The 18785-nt window shown below is 38.5% G+C and overlaps 2 protein-coding genes across 6 annotated transcripts in view; one reads left to right on the top strand and one right to left on the bottom strand.

Annotated features, from left to right (window-relative positions):
* LOC306877219 (PHD finger protein 21A-like) overlaps positions 1 to 12616 on the top strand; it is a 42437-nt gene extending 29821 nt beyond the window's left edge. For 2 of the 5 annotated variants that reach the window (XM_079428842.1, XM_079428841.1), the window contains 10 exons: positions 795 to 1040; positions 2460 to 2717; positions 2900 to 3058; positions 3160 to 3211; positions 3293 to 3372; positions 3477 to 3534; positions 6707 to 6885; positions 7691 to 7766; positions 8990 to 9093; positions 9270 to 12616. In XM_079428842.1, coding sequence (XP_079284968.1) covers positions 795 to 1040; positions 2460 to 2717; positions 2900 to 3058; positions 3160 to 3211; positions 3293 to 3372; positions 3477 to 3534; positions 6707 to 6885; positions 7691 to 7766; positions 8990 to 9093; positions 9270 to 9845 — 1788 coding nt within the window. In that variant the 3' untranslated portion in view covers positions 9846 to 12616. Of the gene's footprint in view, positions 1 to 794; positions 1041 to 1286; positions 1371 to 2459; positions 2718 to 2899; positions 3059 to 3159; positions 3212 to 3292; positions 3373 to 3476; positions 3535 to 6597; positions 6621 to 6706; positions 6886 to 7690; positions 7767 to 8989; positions 9094 to 9269 lie in introns of all 5 variants that reach the window. The other 3 variants (XM_079428844.1, XM_079428843.1, XM_079428840.1) reach the window with 2 other exon arrangements.
* Positions 12617 to 15188: 2572 nt separating this feature from the next.
* Positions 15189 to 18780, bottom strand: LOC306877388 (ras-related and estrogen-regulated growth inhibitor-like; the record flags this gene model as incomplete). Its single annotated transcript, XM_079429150.1, has 7 exons — positions 18695 to 18780; positions 18381 to 18458; positions 18236 to 18292; positions 18036 to 18109; positions 17293 to 17440; positions 16846 to 16939; positions 15189 to 15378 (listed from the first exon to the last, which is right to left on the bottom strand). The coding sequence occupies exons 1-7, from the start codon at positions 18765 to 18767 to the stop codon at positions 15189 to 15191; spliced, it is 714 nt and encodes a 237-aa protein (XP_079285276.1). The 5' UTR covers positions 18768 to 18780.
* Between the last annotated feature and the right edge of the window lie 5 nt (positions 18781 to 18785).

Genomic DNA, 18785 nt, shown 5'->3' with positions numbered 1-18785 from the left:
GCCGCCATATTTGCAACGCCTCCGGGCAGCTCAGACAAGACCAAGTCCTATCTAAATGAATGGGGGAATCCTGAAATCTCAAAAAGGGCTTGCTGAACTCGCAATTAAATTACATATTTCAAATCGCCAATAAAATCTGAAATGAACTGCCCCATGAATGTTGTTTATTATGCTCAAATGATGTTTTATTAACAAAGCTCGGGAGGAGCGCGTCAGATACTTGGCCTAATTAACACAGGAGGTTTGCACTCAAGTTAATCAACACACGGATATAAATACAGCTGACATACCTCTATTCATTTGCCGGTTAATCAGCATCCCTCCACCACCCCTTCTCCACTCAAGAGGTATCACTAGAGTTCTCACCACACTATGGGGGGTACTCTGGGTTCGGGCCATTCCTGAGCCCGGAGCCCTTCCCCAGGACAGCACGCCAACTACGCATTACTATACTCGCCAAATACGCATTACCTTACTCGTGCTAAATATATGTAAGTGTGAACTCGTGAAATAGCGTTTAAAAAGCTTATTTTTCAGGCTAGACCAGCCAGTGCTCATGCGTAGCTTAAACACGCTTACAACTGCGCACGCTCAGCTGCTGGTCCAGCCCCAGGTTTCTATGGGAACCGGAGCTTCTAACGCCCGCTGCAGTGACGCAATGACTTTACCAATCAACAATTGGCTCTTTCATTTAGAAGGCGGGACTATCCCGCCATATTGCCCGCTGCACTTTCTCCCATTCATAAGTATAGGAGTGAACTGTCTTTATATTGTCTTTTTTTGTGACCCTGTAGAGCACTGTGGCCCCTGTCATTGCTTCAAAGACTCTACCTCTGGTGCTGAGAGCTGCCACACCCACCTCACCTATCATCATGACACCAGCCCCTACTATCACCGTGGTTACAACCCTTGGCAGCACACTCCTGGCAAGCCCTCCTAGCTCAGATCCTCAAAAGTCCCCAGTAAACTTCCAACCGGTCATCCAAATGACCAATCAGGGAGCAGAGCCATTGCGAGTCATACCCAGTAACACCATTGTTGTAAGTATTTCTTCAGTTGTTTTGACTCTAGAACAAGAAGAGTTTTGTTTTCTTATTCCTGCTGGTTTTGCAAACAGCATGCGAGTTGGGAGGCAATTTAATTTAGATCCCAAGAGCTCAGGGCTGGTACTTTTAGATTTTTGAATCTGCCTCTATTTATGGCTTAAATAGTTAGTTATTTGTTGTAGGATGTATGTTGGACAGGTTAGCGAAGTAAGGGTTTCTAAATGGGCGGTCTTGTCACAGGTGCAAGCTGCCTCCCAACCAATCAAAGTTCCTCAGTTTGTCCCACCAACCAGACAAACAACTCGGCCAACCACTCTACCGCAGGTTTGTTTCCATAGAAACCCTTCACACCCTACTGCCTGGCTGTACTAGTGAAAACCCCTCAATGCTGAGTGTTAGTGTGCATCTATATGTCTTGGAGGGGGTTCAACTGCGGGTGTTACTTTTATGTGTGATATTTTCTTCATGCTCCACCTTGTTATCCTGCTCTGGATTTAATTTCTTTGTGCTTGCATAGTGGTGACATTTGCAATCCCTGCTTTGGCTGTTGCTTTTGACCCTACAGTAAATTGATCCTTAACCCTGATCTCTCTCCAGCAGTATTTTGTGCTTTTGTATTCTCTGTTGTATGTGTTGTTTGTGTGCCCGTGCATATAACGCTAGGGGTTGGTTGGTATAAATCATGCATCACATAGTAATTTTAGATTGCATATCAGTATACAAGTTTGAGGTCCGTAAGATTAAAAAAAAAAAGTTTTTGAAAGAAGTTTCTTATGCCTACCAAGGATGCATTTATTTGATCAAAAACTGGGGGGAAATCATTCAAATAACTGATTTCTATATATTGAAATGTAATTTATTCCTTTAATGGCAAAGCTGAATTTTTAACAGTCATTACTCCAGTCTTCACTGTCACATGATCCCATTTTATTTATTTTATAAATAGTTCTAAAGAACAGCATTTATTTAAAGGTAGTGTATTTCACATAGAAATAGTCACTTGTAAATGTGTTGAAAAATGATTCATATTATATTAAATAATCAAAAGTTTTTTTATAATTCAGTAAATTACATACTTCACAAATAAATGGTACTTCATCTCGTTTTATTAAACTCGATGGATTTAAACTTAAAGATAAGGTTTTTAACAAATAATTAAACATAATTATAATATTAAATAATAGACAAAAAGTAGACAACTTTTAATCATGTTGGAATGGAGCTGGTGTTAGTTTTATTATGGAATAGTATCTTTCTGTAAACTGAAACAGATGTGAAAGACCTGCTGTGTTAAATTGCTGAGTTAAGCATCACTTTTCTGATACCTCAGTCATTTTTCACTGCTTAGGGCCACCTTTTAATATCTCCAGTCATTACACAAGTAATTATCCTCTTTTTCCTGTGTGTGAGCAGGTCAGGCCAAAACCTCCAGCATCTTTGTCTCCAGCTGCTGGTCAAGTTTCTGTTCACACCTTACAGTCACCGGTGTTACTGAGCACTGCCCTTCCTTCCTCTGGTCACGTCCAGCAGATGCGAATCCTCAATGGCCTGCCCTGCCCCAACAGCTCTAACAACACAAGCATCCTGATCTCCCCATCTACACACACGCTGCCGTCTGCACAGACACACACACAGCAGTTACCTCACAACAACCCAAGCTCTGACAACACGGTGAGAGAAATGTATTTAGATTTACTCTAAAACATTGATTAGTACATAAACCGTTTATTGTATTTTTGAAGTCATGGGGAGCATAGGAAACTTCTTTTAGAAATATTTTAAAACAACTTTACTGACTACAAACTGTTAAATAAACTGTAGTGTATGTATTAATACATCTGTTTCTGCTTCAGATACCTGCAGTGGAATATGGGACAGAGCCAAAGACTTCATTGCTCATCTATCCAGACACGCCCACACACACTTCACCTCCACTGTCTTTAGATGCGCCATCTTCACCTGCCCCCACAAACACACACACTCCTTCCTCCAAACATCAGGAGAGCCCTCTGGTAAAATCCACTTATGTTTACATCACAGTTTATAATGACGATAATGATAAGTATGGTGATGTAAATTATGATGATGATAATGGCACTCATTCTTTCCACAGAAACTGGCCTTCATGTTGTCTCTGGGACTGGTCACGTGCGACTATTTAGAAGGTCAGGGTAAGAAATGAGTCTGCGTGTGGGTTTGTTTGTGTGCATGCAAGTGTATTGACCTTTCGCGCTTTGTTTGTGTAGAGATTCAAAGCAGGCGTCAGGAACGCAAAAGACGAACAACAGCAAATCCAATATATAGCGGAGCCATGTTTGAACCAGAGGTAACAAACAGACATTAAACAAGAGCAGTTCTGTGCAAACTGATTAGAAATATCCAATAGAATAATAATTATATTTACAATATCCATGCTTCTGTGTGTTTCAGCGGAAGAAGAGCTCAGTGTCGTATCTGAGTTCCATAAACCAGTCCAGCAGGAAGAGAGGTGAGCTTTCTGTGCTTATATTAGATACTCTGCTTGCAAAAATCCAAGTGCAGACATCACAGGTTGTTAGAGGTGTTTGCTAAGGCAAGCATCACACAGTTGCTTTTGCTCATACTTTAGGGATTTAACTTCTCCTCCACCATTTGTGCTACTGACATTAAAGGGACAGTCACCAAAAAATGAAAATTCTGTCATCAATTACTTATTGGCATTCCAAACGTGTAAGACCTTTGTTCATCTTCGGAACACAAATTAAGATATTTTTGATCAAATCCGAGAGCTTTCTGACCCTCCATAGACAGCAATGTAATTACCACCTTCAAGGCCCAGAAAGGTAGTAAGGACATCGTTAAAATTGTCCATTTGACAACGGTGGTTCAACTGTAATTTTACGAAGCTACGAGAATACTTTTTGTGTGCAAAGAAAACAAAAAAAATCTTAAACAATTTCTTCTCTTCCATGTCAAACTTAGATGCATGCTCACGACACTACCATGGCGCATTAATGACAGAATTGTCATTTTTGGGTGAACTATCCCTTTAAAGTCATGATTCAACTGATAAGGCAACAAATCTTTTCTTCCATATTGTAACATCCAATTTTTCGGGAAACTAAATCGCTACGAATCATGTGATTGGGACAGGACAGGAAAAAATGTCAGCGGGAGTGGGCGGGACCGGGAATAGTAATGATACCCAACTTTATACACAAATATACCTTTTATATAAATAAACTGTATATTTTAATTCTGAACTCAATTATAGTTGCCCTGTCTCTTTATGCTCTCCTCCTGTTTGCTTTGGTGTGGCTGGTTAAATGAATGACGCAGTCCGTGACGGACAGATTGTTAACGGCTGGTCTATGTGGTAATATCCAAACGTTCACCTATCACTCATCAACCTCAAATATGGCTTTTCATCTGAAAGATGTATGTAGTAGAAACTTTACATGGCTGCTCAATATGATGTTAACCTAGAGAAATGTGCGCTATTGAAGTGTTTGTGTGGAGAGTGGAAACCAAAACACCCCCCCAAAAAAATCAACAACACGGGAGTGGGAGGCATTCTTCCGGGAGTGGAATGGGACAGGATTTTCCCCCAGTTTTTTTGTGGGATTGGGACGGGATGAGATTTTTTTTTTGTGGGAGTGGGACGGGAGAAGTTTGCAAATCCACTCCCGTGTCACCCTCTAGTTTGTAGTAGATTGTAAGAAAGGGGCGGAGTTTAAGCAAAAGAGGTATGTTGGTTCACTGGAAGAACAAATTACAGCATTTGGTTTGAATGTTACAAGGTCAAAAAAAAAGAGAAACATTTAGTCAGAAAATGCACAAATCTAATTTTGAATGTTCCAGGTTGAAAACTAAATGCAAATGAGCTTATCACAACACAGATATTATCCATGTGTGAAATGTGACTAAACATCCACAATGAATTGTCTAGTTTTATTGCTAAAAAAAATGACTAGCCAGTTATTATTCAGTGCTTTAAGCCCCTTTTCTACACCTCTCATACTGAACTGATCCACTCTGCTTTACTCCCATCAGTTAGTCTCTGTGTCTCACACAAGCACACATTCAGCAGTAATGACTGTTTGATTATGTTATGTGCTTACAGGCACTCTGCTGTGGAGTGGCCCTGGAGTGTATGTGTGAGGCAGAAAGAAATGACCCTGCAGTGTGTTAAGTGGGATAATGACTGTCTTCAGGCTGCTGTAAAAGTGTATACATTAGTAAAAGACTATAGATTTACAATTAGGCAAGTTGTGCACCTCCTAAAGGTGCGACAATCCTGCATCATTAGTGTACCATTAGTACTTGTATTGGACAGACTCGAGTACAAAACCTCAAAACGCAACATTACAGTTGACTAAAGTTATATTTCGATACTTTTGATATGGCCATTCTGAAATGTCCACCCAGAAATTAAAATATAAATTATGTACTACTTATGTACTTACTGATAATTATTAAATTAATTATCATGTTGTTACAAAGATGTATGACTTAATTTCTTCTGTGAAACAGATATTTTGAAGAATTTTTCAGTTGTTTTTGTCCATATAATGGAAAGTTAGAGATGTCTTAACATTGGACCTCCTGACTTTCAATGTATAGACAGAAAAAACTGAGACATTCTTCCGAATTTCTTATTTTAACACGAAGGTGAGTAAATGATGACAGTTTTCATCTTATGGTAAACTGTCCCTGTAAGTTATATCCTGAAAGATATAAGCTGTAAGTGGCTTGAGACAAATATCTGTCAGAAGTATGTGAGTATTAATGTGATCAAAGACAGAATCAGAATAATTGCAAAATTATAATAATAAGAAGGAAATTTATGCTTCTTGATCTCAGTTAATTTATTTGTTTTTAAGGCTGGTTAAAAGCCTACTTCTCCAGTAACTTTTCGGTGTTTGTTGAGAAAGTAAAGGAAATATTTAAATAGATTTCCAACACTTGTTTGGTACCAAGTCTCCTGCCGAGTTATATTATCAGCTCTATTGTTTAGTTGAATTTAGCTCTTGACTTGGGTCTACGTGTAAAATGATTAGAGCTTATTTGAATATATATATATATATATATATATATATATTATATAAAATATATAATCTATATATATATTTTAATATGATTTTGAAACTTTGCTAACCTGTGTAATGTAATAGTGCTTTTAGTACTTGTTGATAAAGGGCATCCATACTTGTTCTGTTAATGCCCAGTGCGCACACAAATGTGCAATATTTGTTGATATGATGCTGCATATTCACTTAAAGGCTCGTCTTAACATTTGACAGCATCGGTGTTAGCTGTAGATGAAAATAAGCTTCTTGATGCCTAAAAAGCTTCTTTGAATCATTGCCCTCTGATCTTTCTTTGTTATTGGCATTTCTTATCCCCATCTGCCTAAATGTAATGCCTTCTGCCTTTATCAGCTGATTTGAGGCCAGCTTTTGCAGAATGTGTTGTTACCCAGCATGCAATGCTTCGTTTTGTGATCTAACATTGCTCTCTCCCTCCCAAACTCCATCACACCACCCCCACCCGCTCCTTCCTGCTACCCTAGCCAATGAGGACAGCTTGTCAGAGGTATGCTACACCAATGTTATGTCTTCCTTTTCTTTTCATTTTCTTTTCTTTTGTGTTTTGTTTGTCCTTTGTTTCATCTCACCCAGGTCGCCTTTCTAAAAGCTGCAGTATTGTGGAGCGGGGGCCCCTCCCCCCAACCACCAGCAGCCATCATTCTACTTCCCCAGACCTACAGCAGCCCACCACGGGCAGCCCATTCTCCCCTGCCCTTTCACTCACCCTTCCATCACATTCACCCTCACCCAGCCCCAGCTCAGCAGGGGATGTAAGTAGCTGTGATAGTCCACTACAGTTACTGAGACACAATTCAGACTTCCCTATCCCAATGTTCACCGTGCTCACCAGCGACACCTAGTGGTAGCGGAGGTGAATTAAGAGTCTCAGGTAACTGAGAGATTCATTCCCATTCACTCTCACACTCGTAACTCATTTCATTTTTGTACCATGTCATGTTTCACTTTTGTCACTGGTCTTACAAAGTAGACAGTCTTTATAGAGTAACCTTTTTCAGGTGGCATTCTTTCAAAGTAGAGACTTTTAATATTAATGGCATTGTAGTTTCAGAGCAAAATTGGACAAAAATAGCAGACAAAGAGGCTGCTGTTTTACTCAGACCAACCAGAAATGCTCTATTTAAAATCTAGTGCAGTTTAGATTGGAATAGAGACTGTAAGTATGAGGTTTTGATTGGCAAATGAGTATTTAATGGCTGCAGCAGGCAGAATCTCATATGCGATACTTGCTAATTGTCTGGGCGTCATGCAGCTCTGCCTAAAATGCCAAAACCAGAGGCATGAGCCCACAATTCTGCTGCTTCAGACCTCTGAAGTAGGAAGAAATTGATGCAGGGCCTAATATTTATTCCAAATACTGAAAATTCAGAATTTAAATGAAGACTTCTCAAAACTTTGTAAGTTTAGGTAGCCTCATTTCTTTCCACTTCATTTTTTTACTACTATCAATTCATTTTCACGTTCATTTTGAGTGTTTATGTTTTTGTGTGTATTGCTTTGAATGCAGACTGTGAACAATTTGTGTATTTCAGTATCATTCAGTTATGTTTTCTTCAGATTCTGCAGAAGGAAGATGCCATTGAGTGGCCAGGGACTCTTGCTATTGTTCATTCCTACATCTCCTATAAAGCAGGTGAGGAGTTTCACATACAACTAATGCTAGAAGAGTGAACCTGCAATGACAGAATGGTGATGTAAGATTACTTAAAACTATATTTAGAGTTTAAATTGGAACAAAGTTTATTGTTATGAGTTTCTTATGAAATGCATCAAGAACCACGATATCACACACTTTGAGAAAAGCAGAGATAGTGTATGACCATCAGGAGAAAATCTTTATATGAACTACAATCTTTTGAAGCATTGCAAAGTATGTGATCAAATAATTACGGTGGTACAATATACCACTTTAGATGGCAGTGAATTTCACCACCTGGAATTTGGCAGTTAGCCTAAATGAGCATTTGTTAGTCCAAAATTTGAAATTATATTGACCCAAGGCCTGTCCACAATCAACACCTATTTAAATGTTTAGTATGAAAACTCGGTCCGATTGTCATACGCAATTTGTATGTTCAGACCAATGCAAAAAAAAGCAGATGAAAATGCAATTTCACTCTCTGACAGTAGATAGCACTTAAGGAAAAGCTGAAATACAGCGAGACATGAGGACAGAAGTATAATATAGTATTTGCGTATCAAGATTTGATTGTTTGTTTTTCTCAGTGTTTAATTTGCTTTTACTATCGTACCTCCCTTTAATTATGTTCAAAATGTTGCAATAAAACAATAAACACAGGCATCGTAGAAAGTAGCCAACACGTAATATAAAGCTTTGCTTGAAAATATGAAGAAACTTTTCAATAGCTCTGATTTTGAATTGTAATACTCGCCACCCCTGAAATTGGTTGTACCATTTACAGTTGAGTAATTATGCTTGAAAACCCAGCTTTTTCAAGAACATGCATGGATGCATGAAACGAGATGCACAGTTCAGTTGAAGGAAAAAGTTAACCCTCTTTAACTGTAAACTTTAACTGTTAATATTATGTAGTATCATAAAGAATGAACATTATCTGACAATGAACAAGAGCATATTTATAAATTAACATCAACCAACATGGACAAATGTGGGAAAAAGGTCCCCAACGCATTCTCTGATCCCCCTGACTGTGCTGGCTCCAACGGAAGCCTCCACAATTGCTTCATAACCTCTCATGTAGATCTGTTTCAAAAAGGGTTGTACAGAATTGTTAAAAATCAATTTCTCTGTGAGGAAAATGAATGGGATTTTTAATTCCAGAACCCGACTTGTGCGTTAAGTTGAGATTTAAACATGCACTAATTTCCCTACAGCTAAAGAGGGCGAGAAAGATCGTCTGAAGAGATGGAGCACAGAGCTGCGGCAGGAGAGAGAGACACTGGAGCACAGAATAGGACAACTCAGCAACTCTATAACAGTGAGACAATTCTCAAGTTCATATCCACTTTTGCTCATACCACTGAAAAATTACAAATCTAACTGATGCATTCATTTATTATCCCATACCTCCAGAAGGCCACTATTCCATAACTGTATAATGATGAGATTTTGGTTGTATGAGTCAGCAGCACTGTGTCCTCTCTCCCCACACAGAGATGTATGGACAGCAAGAACAACGTACTGGCTCAGCAGAGAGAGATGGAGGCTTCGCTTGAGAAAAAGAGAGGGCTGGTGCATCTGATCAGAGGGATCCAGTTGTCTCCCTTCATCTGCCCTGGGGCCATGGCTAACGGAGAAACCTCCCACAACGGAACCAAACCCAGCAGCTCCAGTGCGGTCACCACAGACACAAACAACAACACAAATGCCCCAACAAGCTCTTCAGAAGCTACGGTGATAATTAGCACCCTCACAAACACGAGCGATACATTAAAACAGATCGCCACGCAGAACAACCCAGAGGCTGCAGGTGTGAAGAGCGGCGAGGGCAGTGAGGAGAGCGTACAGATCAACAGCACGTCCAGAATCAAGAGCGAACCCACAAATGCAAACGCCGCAGCCTTCAGCAATAACAGCAGCAACCAGGCGGTTCTCAGTACCAACTGCACCATGTCCGCAGCGGAGGAGAATACAAAAAAACACAAAAACAACAGCGACCTCAGCGTCATCCCACAGGCCCTCCTCGGCTCAATTGTACCCCTTACAGAAGTGACAGAGGGGGTGAAATAGCATCGATTACCCTGCAGCAGTTGGGGCCCAACGCGTGCCAGTTAACAGTGTTGTTGTTTCGTGTTGTTGTTTCATCTCTTGTATCTATGAGGGAAAGAAAATCCATAGTGCCATTTACTACATGCAGGAAGGTTCCTAAAGTACCAGCAATGTGTATGCTCACATATGCACACCGAAAAGATTTCTACAAAGAATAATGATATAGAAAAGAGTAATAAAATTTAAAGATATCACACCATTGTGTGCCTGATACAGTTGCCATAGCACCTCTGAGTGGGAAAGCTTCTGAAGGCTGGATCGGGTGAAGGTCTCGTCCTGCTAGATGAGTAGTGCAGCTTCCTATCAGGTCCTGTAGCTCTGATCTAAGACATAAGATATGGCGTGTTGAGGAGTTCAGCGTCCGTTTTGTCTGTGAAATACAACCGAGGTGCAGTTGTTTCATCTAGTTTTCAGTTGTTGTGTCTCCAGGACAGAACTTGGAGCGCAAACACAGGTTCTTTATCACACACTGACAGAAATACAGGTCTTCCAGGCGTTCTTCTGGAGGTTTAACTTGTATCATTTGCATTTGTCTATTTTGTGGGGTTTTTAAAAACGGAAACATTTCTGTAAATATGTTTTGCTATTTTTTACACATGACCTTATTTATAATTTTCTTCTTTCTTACAAAAAATATTCCGTAGTTCTGTTCTGCCAAATAATAGATGCCACAGGGAACTCTTCTTTTACGTTACTCTGAACATTAAATAGATATTTAAGAGTAGTAGAGTAGTATTTGTAGTGTCAGTCCTGAAGTGTCTGTGAGGTAAATTCTGTCCATGCCTTATCTACTGAACAGATGTGATTTACTGAGAGCACGGTTCAGGCGCCATCACAGAAGGGAATGAGATGTCTCCCACATCGCTCTCGCTCCATTTCCACATCCAGAGGATTTTTTATTTACCCAGACTGTAGCAGGGGGTCTCATGCCTTGTCCAACGACTCGGGAGGAATCATGCAGTCAGAAATATCCCATGAAACCGCTATGCCAGTAACGTTATGCTTATGGGCCAATTTAAGGGCTTCTGTTCTGTATCGTTTTAACACACTTTACTAAACTGTTCACTGTATACCTGTCCAAAAGCACAACACGGCAGACGTTATACGTGCCTAGCACAACTACTTCTACCAGTGTTTCCTAGGAGCTCTTCTGTTATCGCTTTATTTACCATATCGGAGCTCTCTCTCCGCTGTGTATTTCACAGCGTGTGACTGCACACGAACAAGGACAGACAAACACACCAGACCAGTTATATCACCTGAGATACAGCCGCGGTAGCTTTAACACTGTATCATGTGCCAAGGCACTTCCATAGTGTTAAAAAAAAAAAAAAAGCACAAGAAATAATCCAGAAACACGGTGGTGTCAAACACGCTTTTGATAAAAGACAGAAATATCTACAGTGTTTATATCTTCATTTCAGGTTTGTGAGTGTTTTCAATGCTAAACATGCAGCTCTGGCCTGCTGTAGCCTCTGTGTATTGGTTGCCTTAAGTTCTATAGACTAGGTTAGGCTGTTTCATCGTAGTGGTATGACTTGTCGGTGTCCTAGAGTCAGTTGTCAGCAAAACGAGTGCGTATTTTTCCCTTTTCGGAAACAACCTACTTTATCATCTAGTGTGTGATCATTCAGGTTGTGTTAGTGAGGACAGTGCCTGCGCTGCCTATAGTGAATCTGACCACTACACATAAGAACTCTAAAGTGCTTACGTCTTCTATCAAAACACGAAATAAATTTCACCTTTTTATGAAACAGTTTATGAAAAAAACTTTACTTTTAGTTAAAGGATTCTATCTCAGTCTGATGATCTGGGTATCCGCCCCCTCATATCGCATCTGCGTTTTCAAAAGTATTCAACAATCACAGAAGTAGCCTATTCACACATTTTGTCTGATAGAAGCTAATACTATAACATTTCATCACAACTGCGAAAATTCCAAAGTGGCATGTAGAGAAGCTGCCTTCTGTTTGGTGGTTTAATGGTATGTCAGGTTTTCTAGTGTGTTGAAAAAAGAAAGAAAAGGGAAGAGAGCCTTTACATAAATGCTCATCAGATGTGACATTTGCAAATGTCATCTCTCATCCTTTAGGGCCAAGAATCCTAAGGCCAGATGTGGTTAGTAGGACTGACAGTGCATCTGTGACAGATGTTCTCTGATGAGATAGATGGGAATCTACTGTGTCTCCTCATTCATGTTCCTTACACATGAGAATTGGGTATTGTGTCCTGAAGTGTGCGAAATCTGATCTCCTCAGATATTAATAGTGTTTACCAAGAGCTCAGGCTTTTGTTCATGTTTTCAAGATACGCATAGTAATGCTGATGAAGATTGCTGTTACCTCATTCAGGTTGATGAAACCCTCAAATTAAATCAAGGAGAGATTATTGCAATGTGAAAATATCAGTGCTTAATCTAATGTCCTTAACTATAAATTAAGAACACAATTTACATCGATTTGTTGTATAAAAAGTGTCTAGATTCTTTCATAATAGTTTCTAAAAGGGATGTGTATTGCTCTTGTTTCATTTTACTTTTCTACATTTTGTATGTTTTGTTTCATAATCTTGTGTGTTGCCTGATGTCTGTTTACCTTTTCCTTGTGTAAGTTATTTGAATATACAACTTCATGAATTCTGTTGAGGAGGCTGGATATTACTGGAGCATTTGATCAATTTGTATTTATTTATTTTTACCATTTTTGCTAAATAAAATTGTAAATTACATCTATAACTTGCATCTATAACTTCTCGCACATAAAATCCAGTTTCAATACAGAATGAATGCTGCACTGGAATGACAATTTACAGTAGAATTTATGCAAAAGAAGAGGTATACTTATCTCGTGGTCAAATGGATCCATTTTGAATGTTGAAATACTTTATAGTAAAACGGAGGTTGGCTTACTGTAGAATTTTAACTTTGTTCTGTTTGTTGGTCCAAAGAAGTTTATTCCAAGTGTACTATTAGTATAGGCTACTGCTTTTAAACTTAAAATAGGAAAGTATACTTTTAGTCTACTTTTTATGTACTTCTCAGAAATATACTTAAAATGACATTAGATGACAATGAAAAATTCTAAATATAATTGAGCTGTGCTTGTGCTCCTAGAATCCGTGTTTTCATTGTTATATGGTAGGGGGCACTAGTACACATCTTCTGTACAGTATTTCCAAAAAACACAAGCGAAGAAGACACCGGTACAACAGACGCTTCCATATGTAATCTAACATGATCATCAGACATAAAATATCATTTTTTATTATTATGGAACTTACCCACATTCAAGTGTTTAAAAAAAGAATGCATGAAGCTTATGGAAGCAGAATAATGCCAATAGTTTTTGAAACATAAAGCATGCTGAATTCCACAAATCGAAAAAAAAGATGCATTGTAATTAACAGTGCTTGTGTTTTAATGCCTTGTATTTCCAGGGCTTGCATTTTTAGGTCCTGAAATTTAACATATTTATTTAAGCTGTGAATATTTAGATTCAAAATATTTCACACACATTTTCATAATTAAAAATGAAATAATTCATATTCACGTTACAGAATTCACTTCCAAAATATTCAATCTGTTTAAAAATACGATGTATAATATTCGACAGGCAAATTTCTGTCATTTTATTTCACTTTACAAATTTGCTGCCACAAATTCAGTGGTTAAAATTCAGCAGAAAATTCAGCGTTGCACATCTGGGACCCGCAGGAATAGAGCACTGATGCATGATCTCCAGCTGATGTCGGCCGCTCACCAGCAGGTGGCGCAAGCGGCTCTTGATGAAGTCCATATGTGGATCAAGTCATTCATTCACAAAAACTGATTTGCAGAAATGGAGCAAGCGCTAAGTAGAAGATTATCAGGGCCTTTATTTCAGTTGCTTATGGCGCTTTTCCACTGCGTGGTACAACTTGGCACGACACGGTTCAGTTCGGCTCAGTTTGTGTTTCCACTGCAGTTTAGTACCGCTTTAGAGAGGGTGGGATTATTCACGTGTTGTTATAATAGTTGCACGGCCTCTACTGCAGTGACTCATGAAAAACTTTTTTAATTCCGCGTCGCTCCATCAAACTCTCGCTGGATCCGCTCCTCGGCTATCAACGAGAGGAACGTCTGTACTTCCTCAACAGACAACGAACATTTTTGGTTGTTAAAAAAGGTGCGCTCATTCAAAACAGTTGCGTTCGATCCTTCGCTGGCTGTGCTGCTGATTTAAATCTGGCGGGTCTGTTGTGTCTCGTGCCGCAAGTTCAATGACGCAGGCATAGATGATTCTCTCCGGCCAATCAGTGATCAGCAGAGTTTAAACGTCATGTTTTGGTAACGGTACGGCTCGCTTGGAACCTCGGCCAAGGTGGTGCTACTGTACCCCCCCGTAATACTGGGGTTCCCCTCATACGTCACACTCCAGGATTCCCCAACGACGTGTAACGTTTGTGGAATTCAGCATGCTTTATGTTTCAAAAACTATTGTCATTATTCTGCTTCCATAGAAGCTAGAATAAAATGTTTTTGTTTACAAGCAGATACTCTGTTCTTTCTTTTGATGTTTTGTATGTTCAGATATTCATAAAACAAAATATATACAAATTAATAAATAGGGACATAGTAGTATACTTAAAGTATGATGTAAAGTTCACTTAAAGAAAAGTATACTCGCAGTATAAAACTACTAAACTAGTTTACAGAGACTATACTTCAAAGTATACTAAAAATGCTACAACAAGTATTTCATTAGTAAACTATTAGTATAGCTATAAGTACACTTTTAGTATACTTGCAGTACAAGCTAAAAACTTTGATGTAAACTAGTTGTGTACTCAAAGATTACTACTGGTATACTTAATTTAAAAGTATATTTTATATACTAGAAAGTGGGCCAATTTAGTCCCAAGGAGTATTGAAATATTACACTTACGAGTGTACTACTAGTACACTGATATTTGTATACTTACTACATAAAGTATACTTAAAAATATACTTGAACTTTACTTAAGTATACTTAATAAAATAAACTTGAAGTATACTACTTTTTGGTTAGGGAGGTCAGCTAAATCAGTTGCAAAACTTTGAAGTGAGACCACCTGTTTGTCCAAACAATGAAAGGGAGTGTTTTAAGGGAGCCAGTGCACCTTTAAAAACACACTGCTTTTTGTTGCTTTATGTTGTCTGTCAAACACACACACATAACAATGTCCATGATACTATTTGGAAATAGTATCTTGTTGTTCTCTGAAAGGTTGTTACGCCAGGATACAGTACTATGGTAGTCATATCTGAACTGCGTTTAGTCTTTCTGGTCACCACTGCATGGTTTTACTCCGCGTGAGCTTGTTTTTGAGCGCATGTCTCATCTGCAGCATCCGTGAGCGCTTGTCCATAGCCAGCAGGTGGCGCTGAAACTCCTGACGCACTTCACGCACCAGCTGCCCAAACGCGGCCTCCACTGCTGAAGCGTCCTCTGCCACAGACAGCTCAAAGAAACTGCACCTACACCACCAGTGAAACCCTGGCTTTAACACACAGCAACGCCTTCAAATTCTAAATATTAGGCATTTAAATCAAATTGAAAATCATCTCAGTGCCTTTAAAATTTGATGGGCAGCGAAGCGATTAAATCACAATTTTTGATAAAGATGGAAAATAAAAATAATAATAATAATAAACTAGGACAAAAGTCTGTAATAAATAAATAGCTCCTTTTAATTTGGGAAATTGAGCAATCCATGGAGTGTAAATAAGTTAATTATAATTATAATTAAATATATGAGTATATTATTAATAAATATTCTTATTGATAGAACATATATTTAAAAAAAAAAAACACTGTTCGTCAAAATTCCATTCGAAATGCATACGGGTCATTCTGAACCGCTTTTTGACTTGGGGTAGTCATAAAATTTGTATTCTTTTTTTAAGAACCTATATTATCATTATTATTAAATGCTTTACAGTTCAACAGTATTATAGTGATATTTATTGATTTGTAAAATTTTTATAATTTGATTAAATAATAAATTAGCGCTGTGAAATGATCAAATCGCATACAAAATAAAAGTTTGTGTGTGCATAATAAACGTGTGTATGTGGTGTGTAATTAAGTATATATAAATACACACATTCATGTATATATTTACGGAATATTTGCATGTACATTTATTTATTTATATTTTTATATAATTTATATTATATACAAATAAAAATATTTCATATATAAATAACATATTTTTCATAAATATATACATGAATGTGTGTATATATATTTATATACATAATAATTACACACCACAAACACACGTCTATTATGCACACAAACTTTTATTTTTTTATGCGATTTAATAATTTGACAGCCCTATAATAAATATTGTTAATAATAATAAATTGCAATTAGATATTCAAAATAAAAATATGAACATTGCAATTAAATATCTTTCTCCAATTTGTTCTGCCTGTGTATTAATGAAATAATGTACATAGAGTTTCATGGCCAGTAAAGGCAGGTGTGGCAAAATGACCCTGTAAGCCAAAGAATTAAATAATTTTATTGGAAAAACTACTGTGAGAATTTGCCCCCAATTATGCATTCTATTTACATTTATTCATTTGGCAGACGCCTTTATCCGAAGCAACTTACAATTGAAGAATGCAACAAGCAAATTACCATAAAATGCCAATAAACGCGAGAAGTGCCTGTTACACAAGGTTTCAGTCATCGTTCAAAAAAGTAAAAGACAGGACAGGAAGGGATAAGGATAATAAGAGAAGAGAAAAGTGAAGGCATTTTTTTTTTTTATGAAGAGGTAGTTAGATGCTCACGGAAAAGATGAGTTTTTAATTGTTTCTTGAATATTGTGAGGGATTCTAGTGTTAAACACTGTTAAATTAACTTATATTTGTATATACTTCATACTATCACTTATAACTGTGCAGTTATCAGTAAGAGCAAAGCGTACTGACCTCAGGTCTGAGGCTAAAGCCTGTCCCTCATCTATCCTCACCACTCGGCCGTTCTCCATGTCGCATTTGTTGGCTACAATGACTGTTGGAATACCTGGAAGACACATTCGCATTCACAGACACCGAACGATGTAATGAATGCTGTGGCTCTGAAGAAGAACAGACTGGCATTAAAATGACAGTACCTGGAGATGGATGGCATAATAAAAGACTGCAGCCCTGTGATGCTTTCTCTCTCTCTTTATCTCTTTCCACGTATCCATCTGTCATTTACAAACTTACACTCACAGGCTGCAGTGTACTATATTAAGAGTTCATGCCTGAGGTGAAATCTCTGAACTGAGACCAATTAAGGCAGGCTGAGTCACACTGATGGATAACAGCGCTATTCGCTAGTTGGAGGGTCCATATACAAAAACATGAATACTCGCAGTATCTTAGCCTTACCGAGCGTTTGTTTAACGTGGTCAATCAGTCTCTTCAGGCGTGACACAGCCTCAAAACTGCTGCGATCTGTCACAGAGTACATAATGAGAAACCCATCACCCCATTTAATGGAACTCTCCAGAGAGGACACCGCAGGACCTACAGATTCCTAAAAACAAACAGATCTGTGAGGATAGAGGTGATGCACATCTGGACTTTCAAAGATGCGATTCTTAAGGCAGTTCTGGAGCACAAAGGATGTAAATTAAATCCACAGACCCAAAACCTCCCGCTTCTTAAATGCTTCAATGTGTTGACAAAAAATTATTTTGTGCTCTGCAGAATGGCACGACGATGACAGAATTTTCATTTTTGGGTGAGCTATCCTTTTAACACACCTGCTTTATATCATCAGTGCATTACAGGCTCCAAGACCTACACTGGGTGTATCAGAGTCTTCCAAAACATAAGAAATGCTACTCCACTGCATTCACAAAGATGGTAAAGCTTTAGCCTAATCCTATGAATTAACAAGTGCTGCTCCATTGTGTAACATGATCAATGGCAGGCGGGCTGTTAAAGCCGCTCCACCAGCCTGAGATTCAGCACAGCAGACATGAAAGGAATGGAATGGTTCAGAGAGCCCTGTGTCTCATCAGCCGTTTGACAAGGCAAGATCATCCTGCTGTCTTTCTTTGAGTCTGTGTTTCTTTGAGATGAGAGCCAAAATACAACACAACAACACAGTTTAGATCACTCTGTACCTTATTAACAGTGTCTAAAATCTCCAGCTCAATCGCCTCCTTGTCCACAATTTTCTGACACCTGTAGGTGACCTCTAAGAGACACAAGTATATGGCATGTCATATGATGCAGATTACTTGACTACAATGCATTTGCACAAATGTTTAGAGCGTGAAAACAGCTTTACAGCATCAGTGTGTTTGAATTTCATTTGTGTTACCCCTTTTATGTTCATACTCTCCAATGAAACGTCTGGTGATAAATCTGACACACAGAGCTGGAGTTCAAAAAAGAAAAACAGATCAGTTAGAGTCATCGAGACCAACCAATAGTCATTAACCCCCCCCAAAACACTACGGTGTTACCTGTCTTCCCACAGTTCTCTCTTCCCAGCACCACGAGCTTCGCCCTCAACATCTTCCGTACAGATTCTGACATGATCACTGTGGATAATATTATGTCTGAATATAATAATAACACTCTTAGAGGTAGGCCAAATAAACCGCAGCTACTGTTTGTTACAGGTGTTTTTCTCGGGTTAAGCTTGACTGCACTTCCGCTATACGATAAAGATGATAGATAAATGCGGCAGAGCAGAGATGCAACTCTGAGCATAATACAACGTTAAAATAAAAGGCACTGTGCTAAAAATAAAACAAAGTTCCCCAGAAATACTTACTTTGCTCCCCAAAGTTGTTAAAAGTGCGAACAGTGCTTGACTCTATATCATTGTGTTCCAGTGGAGAGTTCATATGCTGCAGACTCTGCTT

Source organism: Barbus barbus, assembly GCF_936440315.1.
Source record: "Barbus barbus genome assembly, chromosome: 2".
Classification (NCBI taxonomy): Eukaryota; Metazoa; Chordata; class Actinopteri; order Cypriniformes; family Cyprinidae; genus Barbus; species Barbus barbus.
The sequence above is the reverse complement of the archived record's forward strand: the minus strand, read 5'-3'. Positions and strand labels throughout refer to the sequence as shown.